General features: G+C 39.4%; 1 protein-coding gene across 1 annotated transcript; it reads right to left on the bottom strand.

Moving 5' to 3' along the window:
* Positions 1 to 2,145: 2,145 nt before the first annotated feature.
* LOC105224213 (sodium channel protein Nach) lies at positions 2,146 to 6,573 on the bottom strand. Its single transcript, XM_011202221.3, has 8 exons — positions 6,365 to 6,573; positions 6,172 to 6,298; positions 5,808 to 6,092; positions 5,652 to 5,739; positions 3,408 to 3,493; positions 2,917 to 3,285; positions 2,469 to 2,575; positions 2,146 to 2,335 (listed from the first exon to the last, which is right to left on the bottom strand). The coding sequence occupies exons 1-8, from the start codon at positions 6,525 to 6,527 to the stop codon at positions 2,193 to 2,195; spliced, it is 1,368 nt and encodes a 455-aa protein (XP_011200523.2). The 5' UTR covers positions 6,528 to 6,573; the 3' UTR covers positions 2,146 to 2,192.
* Between the last annotated feature and the right edge of the window lie 1,471 nt (positions 6,574 to 8,044).

The raw sequence follows: 8,044 nt of genomic DNA on the forward strand, positions 1-8,044 counted from the left end.
TAAAGTTTAGACTCTAAACACACACTCTCCAAGCAAATAAGCCTTCTTTTATACTATAAATACGTATTTGCTGTTACAGAATGTGCTTATTTGCGAAACTATTAATGACAAGTACACTCTCTCCCTCAATGGTTTAAAGCCCTTTGAGCTTCTATATACTAAAGTAAACAATTAGAAAGCGTTTCTCGGAAGGGAAGGAGCCGATATCGTCTTAGTCCAACAGCCGTGGCTGAGCAGTAGCAGCATCTCTGGACTAAGAATGATGAGTCTGGAGCTGGCAGCCAGCACCGCAAGTAGAATCAGAGCTTGTCTGTTGAACCGAAACGAACTTAAAGCTTTCTTCTTGCCAAATTTCAGATCAATGTTAATGCCAGGCTCGTGCGCGAAACTGGCCAACTACGGTTTGTCACTTGTCTAACCTACACTAATAAAGAAGAAGAAGTTTTATTTAATAGAAGATGCAAGACCTCTGAGATTACTCTCATGTTATTAGGAGGCTATATCTTCAACTGGTGCACAGGGTGAAGTACTTGGAGCTTATCCAGAATAGAAAGATCTCATAGAAGCCAAACATCGAGGATAGAATGAGAAATGTATCCGTCGCCTTATACAGTTGGAGAGAAGCAATTGGAAAGGAGGCTCCTTTCACCAAAAATGACTTCTGGCTCTATGAAAGCTTGCAGCTGGAGCATGTTCAAACAGTAGCCCTCATCGGCGGCGAGGGCTGCTAGTAGACTTGGTGAAACTGGGTATATGAGAGAACCGCCGCGGAGACACACTGAAATTCTGCAATATGTCGATTGCATTCCTTACAATTTAGATCACAACATTGCGAAACCTTCTCCTAGTGGTTGCTTTTCTGTCCACACACTCTCGAGGAGAACGGGTGCAGCGAACTTCCTCACGAATGGAAGCTCTCCATCAACTATAGTTTCGAACTACCAGGCCACTTTAGCGACTTTTAAGCAATGGTGGCTGCTATCAACTTAGCAATAGATGTACAATTACAATGTACAGCTTCCTGCAGAGCGGTGTGCATTAGTTCCGATAGCCGTGTGATTGTGTGCTCAAGACTAGTAAAAAAATGCATGTCCTCATTAGGAATATCTTCAAGCTTCTTTCTTATTAGTGTTGTATGTGTTCTCAGTAACAGCGGAATTGATAGTAACTACAACGTCTATGAGCTTTAACCAATTTCTTCTGATTGAAAGCGAATCGTATTTCATTGCCTTCTTGTGGTTTGACGTTGGATCTGTCAACGGTCGGAGAACTCAGCAAGCTCTGGTCATCAATCAGAACTTAAACCATTGCGAGATGCTTCTGGCCCAGAATGAAGTGTAAGAGGTCCTCCGAATCACAAAGCCAATCTCGCCGCAATTGTTGCTGCTCTGACTGGACATTGTCAAATAGGTTTAAATATAGTGCGGCTAAATATTTAGTCGAGCGTTCTTTTGACAAAACTGTAGGCAGGAAGTCGAGATGGTATCATCTCGTTACTTTGTCATCCATTCCCAAACAGGAATTGAAATATCTCGATAGAAACATCTTTGGAGAATCTATAAAAATGGATGACTTTAATAAATTTGTTGTAAGCTCAAAACGCTACGCCGATCTAGATATGAGAATCTGGACAAATCTCTGTCCAAGTAAGATCCATCGATTTTCAATCAACCCTATGACCCAACCTAACCTAGCTTTATACTATAGTACACATATAATCTTTCAGACTTTTGTCGCGCTTTTTGACAAAATCATGTCATCATCACTTTCAGTTTTTCGTAAGACACAGTCCTTTCTTAGCACCGCGAGAACTCACTTTAAATTAGTAGATGATCATATAGCAAGGCGATTGTTGAAAGACAAACATTGCTGGCAATAACACCTCTGGTTAGGCAAACACTATCAACAAGGGTTGTTCATATTTCACAGGTTACAGGCGTCGATCAACGGACCAAACTGTTCAGAGCCAATCCAAAATATTATTTATTTCCAACTTAACAAAAACTGTAACCCAAATACATACATATGTATTTGTTTTGTTTTCGAAGTTTTAAAAATCATATAAACATTTGCGAGGTGAATTTATTTATTAATATCTCCCGAAATTAGTGATGTACGAGTACTTATGAAATCAAAAGTAACCGGCGTAAGAAGTCTCTGCTTCCATTAGTCATCATTTCAATAGTCATATTTTATGAAATCTGCATTTTTTGACGCAATTGTCGCTTCTCCGACAGCATGGTGCCATAAGGGCGTATTGTAATGTAATAAATAATCTCCACGAAGCTCAAGAGACTGGCGCCAACGAAAAGGCCGGTAGTGCCGCCGATTGATACTGAAAGAATTGCAATGAATGAGAATTGTCATTTACGCTGAATTATATATAAAGATCGCAAAGAGAAGACTTATATAAGAAAAGAATACAATAAATATAGTTTAAAATAAATATATTAACATCAATCACATACCCACTAGATCTAGCTTTCCTCGCACAACATTTCGTTTATAGCGCTCTGTGGGCAATTCAATAAGCGAAATCTCAACTTTCGCCAATGGATTCTGATTTTCAAAAATGCTGTAATAAGAATATTTATTTAAATAAGACTTTTGGATGAATCACTGTTAGCTTTCCCAGTCGGCATTTACAAACATAATACTCTTGAAGTCGAGTCTTCCGCTTGCTGAATAACAAGCTAAGTGCTTCGGGACCTTTTTTAGTAGTATAAAGCAAACAATATGTATTATAAGTATATTGGATTCTGACCACGAACATTATGCTAATGTCATCTTGAAAGAGATCGAAACTCATGCCGCTTCCATACCCTTAAATATCCACCAATGCGACTCGTATACAGCACGAATGTCTAAACTCAAGCTACTGCCAAATGCTAACTGGGTTGTAAATACATTGCTTACTTTTCTTTGCTGTCATGCACCGTAGAAATGTCAACCTCTGTGCAGGAGGGCAGACAATCACACACCAGCCCCTTACGTCCACGTGACCACTTGGCGATGATTACCGATAAATCTTCGTAATTGCGATTCAAACACTCCAGCCCATCCATATTGCACGTCTGCCAATCGGGCGTGTTCGGTGAAAGATGACTGGAACAATTGCAGAATTCGATCTGGCGATCCTTGCGACACTGTACCGTGCAAGCGGAATAACTGTAGTAACGGTGTACGTCCAAATTATTTTCATCACTAAAGCGACAATTGCGCTGAGCCACGCTCGTTTCGCGAATTTGATCGTCGTTTTGGATGTCTCGCTTGGATATGTGGCGACTAAGAGGGAAAGATTGATAAACTGTTAGTTAACTTTTAGTTTTTTAGGTGACGTTCTAGAAAATTGTGGTGACTGAAGAACTGATATATGTATATACATATATTTTAAATGTTAAACTTACACAAATGACACGTACGGCCCAACCAATAAGTAATCTGTTTTCGGTGTAACAAAAGTGGGCACCTCCTCCTCACCAAGAATAAATACCTTAAATTAGAGCAAAACAGAGAATATAAATAAGTTGGAAAATTAGTACTTCAAAAGTACAGGGTGACATATATCTATGTAGGTATTAATAGTTTTGAAAAAAACGCCTTTTCTAGTTGACATCCTTTAAGTTAATTTGGCTTTCTAAAATATATTTAGACTTCAGAAAGCATCAGTCAGCTGGCCCACTTCACTGGTCACAGCATCTGTATTTGCCTATTACTTTTTAGATCTCTCGAAAGAAATAGAGTTGATTCAGGGACAACGTTTTATTTTGATCTCATCAATGACAAGACGGAAGAGTTTATTACGCTTATGTTATTGTACTTAGTCATAGAGATCATCGTTTTATTACAGCACATCCCGCTGAACAACATTGCTAGACTTATTGTTCTGCATAAATAAAAAAATTGTTTGCGTTTGAACTGTAAGGGTAAGTTTATGGGTATTATAGGGATTCCGAGTATCAGTATCGTCTCTCCTTTGGCTCCGCCACTAAGAATGGCGGCATGGACCACGTGCTCTGTGACACGTAACCTAGTGCCATTGGGCGTCCGTATTACGGATCATGCCATGCCTACCTAATTTGGGTATCAAATTGTGGGAAGGTACCTTAAACAGGGCAGTAATCAGTTTATTGCGGGTTAAGGTATGTACCGTACAATGGCAAAGCCTTGAGACATGCGTTTAATTCGTCTGCCAGGATATCTCGCTTGAAAATCGGTAACGTCTTCACCCAGTAATATTCGATTGCCTCAAATATCTCGCAAGTGACGATCCAGTGCTTCAGTCGCTTCGTTTGTGCGACATTGTACATTCAACACGATCAATTTGCATTATTGTAATAGAGACCCGCTACTTTTGATGATGTTCCAGATGGGCGTTTCTTCACTTGCAAAGAACAGCGGGAGCTTGAGTACTGAGTATGCGGTTCTGCCACCACTTAGAAAAGTTGCTACTATTCCAGAGGATGCAATAGCCAGCGCAACCAGTTTGTCTTTGCTCAACTGTGCCAGAAGCAACTTCAGCAAGAAAGTTTCGCCATTGCTGGTTCGTCCAAGAAAAAAATACCCCCTTGATCGTTAGCTACACGTTTGATACCAGGGGCTCTGTTTGGTTGACCTGAATTCCCAAAGCCACAGTATCATAACCAAGCTCTCTGACCTGACAGCTGTTCCGTTCTTTATAAGGCAGGCATACTGAAACCAGGCAATAATTTTCTAACCATCGCGAAAAGTTTCAGCGCTTCGTTATCCCTTGGTATCGGCGAACTATGTCTTCTAACAAAGCCATTTACTATTTGCTATACAATTGCAGGGTGTTGAAGAATCCGCAGTTGCTTATCATAACCGCAAAGAGCTGACCAGCACAACATTGTGTCGTCCTTCATTTCCTCCCAGTAGCCGTCGTCTTCACGTGACGTTTCCACTCTTTTCGTGCCGCATTCCATGTGTAATGCCTTGGTCAACGTAGACAAACAAAGTCCTCTTCTCAGCACATACCACATTTTCGCCGTTTGGAAGGTGCACAGCAAGATGGGACTCTGTTGGGTGCCTTTAATGTAACTGTAAACCGATCCACTTCGTTCTAATGAGGCGGGCAATTTACTATCAATATGGAGCATTATAGCACGATGTTGATCGGTTTATTTCTGGAATTTGATGAAATCACCGCAGACGATCTCTATTTGCAACAACACGGTGCGCCGCGACTCGTTAATTTCGAGAAATGACTCATTCAAATGGCTGCCAAATTCATGTGATTAAACGTCACTCTTGCGTATCTTAAACCATAAGTTTAAGTCGTAGTAGTTATTTTGCCGAAATTTCGTTTAAACCATAAATGGCATAAAATTATCAGCCCAATCAAATAAATGGAAGCCATTTCAACCGAATTTGAGTTTCTCATTTCATTTGTTGTTCATGGTGGTAAACCCTTTATATATTTTATAGGGTCTCCGACGTTTCTTTCTGGGTGTTATAAAGTTCGTTGCTAGCTTAATATAAGCTGTTCTGGGAATAAGTATGTAATATCTATAATTACAAACTATTTCACTGACTTTGATATTTATGCATATGAGTGTACATTATTAAAGGTATAAAAAATTTCTTCTCAAAATTTTTCGAATTTCTTATTATTATAAGCTCTAAGCACTTACAGTGGCTTCAGTGTGCAGTTCCATTTTCAAGGATCCGGGTCCAGTATAGCGATTTGAGTACATATTCAGCTTGGGACCATTGTTCTTACTGAGATATGAGAAAGTGTTCAGCGTGTGTTGAATGTGAATTCTTTATTAAAAACAAACACTACACACCCCGCCTGTAAAGAGTTAATGGCATAACAAATACCCAGTTCCGTTTCCATGCGATGGAAGTATTTACAGCACTCAAAGGCCTTGTCATTCCACATGCAATTTTGTATCGAGTCCTGACAGCTGCTGCGCACCAATTGAGCGTAATAAGAGAAATTCGAGTAAAAGCAGTTTTCCGCCGGCTCCTCACCGCCACATTCATGCACGGTGTGATAGGATTCGCCACGAAAGAATGAAATTTCGCTAAGCACTTCCTCCAATGTGAAGTCATGATCGGCGCCCCAGAGCCTAAAAACAAAACGATGAAAAGTGTGAATTTTTTAAATGAGAGCGTAAAGAAAATCATTTCGGTCATTTTGAAACTTACTGCTCCGCCACTTCCTGTATGCGATCCATGTTCTTCGATTCACAAACAACGATTGCGGGGAAATTGGTGTCCCAATCGCGATAGGAACTCTCCACCACAAAACTGATGGCATTGTGCTCAAAGGCATCTAGAGTAGAATTAATAAATATATGTGCGTTTGTTGTGTTATGATGAGGAGAAAATAAATATTTACCCAATGAAGCTTTTATCAGCTGCCAAGAAGCCATCCACGATGCCACTAGACATAGCGCCCAGAACAATCGTTCTATCCATGATGCATCTTTGTCCACTATAAATTTTGCGCCATGCAATGTTGAGTTTTTGAAATACTCCTCAACAAGCTGACGAAAACGCATATTTGTTCACTTTTGGTAAACCGCGTGGGATCAAGTGATTTCAGTGAACGCCAAACGACCAATAACTGGTGGTAATGTTAAGTTATGTTCATTACAGGTCAGAGCATGACCAAACTTACGTAATTTATTATGCATATTCTTATCTTATTAGGATCAGGTTATTAAATTGTTACATGCAAACAATGCAACAGATGTTTCAATTCTCATGAAATTAGCTTGATATGCTCAACCCCTAAAATCACAGGTACATGGGGCCGGGGAGTCTGTGTCTATGTCCACGTCCATGTTTTTAGTGCGTAATACATATTCCACATACTAGGCAATTTTTTCCACATTCCTTCGCTAGTTATCATTTATAATTTGCCGTATTAAGTTGTCCAAGCTTGCTTTATAATGTTCTCCGTGCTTCTTTCTACCGACGACACCTAAATAAGGTAAATGGCTTGCATCATCTAGTGCTTCCTTTTTCGAAAATAGCTATGACCGACGCGCATAAATTTTAAGGGAGTCGTTTTGTCTGAAACCTCATTTGGTATTGAACGGCTCGGAGAGGTCCATTCAGATCCTGAGGGAGCTTTTGGTATTGATCAACATCAGTTTATGCAGCCGTATTAGTTTTGCGGAGATACCAAATTCAGACATAGCGGCATCGATTTCACTTGCAATTATTTCATTAATAATATTTTTTTTTGTAAACAACGTCTTTAAGGAACAGTAATCCGATTATAATAACACTGTGATAGTCAAAAAAAAAGACAAGACCAAATTCGACGGTTTCCCCCTATTTCGGGTCCTGCGAATCAAACTGCATCATTACTTTTTTGAGTTACAATCATGGTTTCATACAAAAATGTTTGTTGAAGTTTTTCATCAAAGTGGCCCATTGTAAGAGAAGGCACATTTTTCTTCGGTCTCTAACTTTTTTAATGTTGACTTTTTTGGTAAACTTTCTCTGGCAAAGCTTCTCAGAATAAGTCCATCTTTAAGTTCTTAGATGACTGTAAACCCCAAAATCAATGATTTTTGTGTCCTTATAGCCAATATGTCGAAAAAACTGAAATTTAATCCATTTTTTTTAATGTTTTTTCCCTCACGTTTTTCCCTCAAGTTTGATACTTATACATTAAGTGACATCTTGTAATAGTAAGATATTCAGCAAAGACAACGTTCTGAGCAAACTAACCATTAGAAAAAAAACTTAAAATTTGTATTGTTTTAGTGCCTTGTATATTAAGAAAATAAATTAAAATGAATAAGTGTCCAATTGGCCTATCGTTGTTCTTCTACGTATGTGGAAAATTTACAAGCCCTCGGAGTAGACGCAAAATATCTTCGGGAACTGCCGGCATCTACGAGGAATATTTCGATTTGCCCGTTATAAGAGACGTAGATTGGGTGCCAAATACCATTTGCACGCAATGCAACAACAACCTGCATAACTGGTCAAAAAGACCCAATGATTTGGATAGATCCACATGGGCATCATACTGGTAACTTCTACGCGTGCAAGAACAAAT

Source organism: Bactrocera dorsalis, chromosome 1, assembly GCF_023373825.1.
Source record: "Bactrocera dorsalis isolate Fly_Bdor chromosome 1, ASM2337382v1, whole genome shotgun sequence".
Taxonomy (NCBI): domain Eukaryota; kingdom Metazoa; phylum Arthropoda; class Insecta; order Diptera; family Tephritidae; genus Bactrocera; species Bactrocera dorsalis.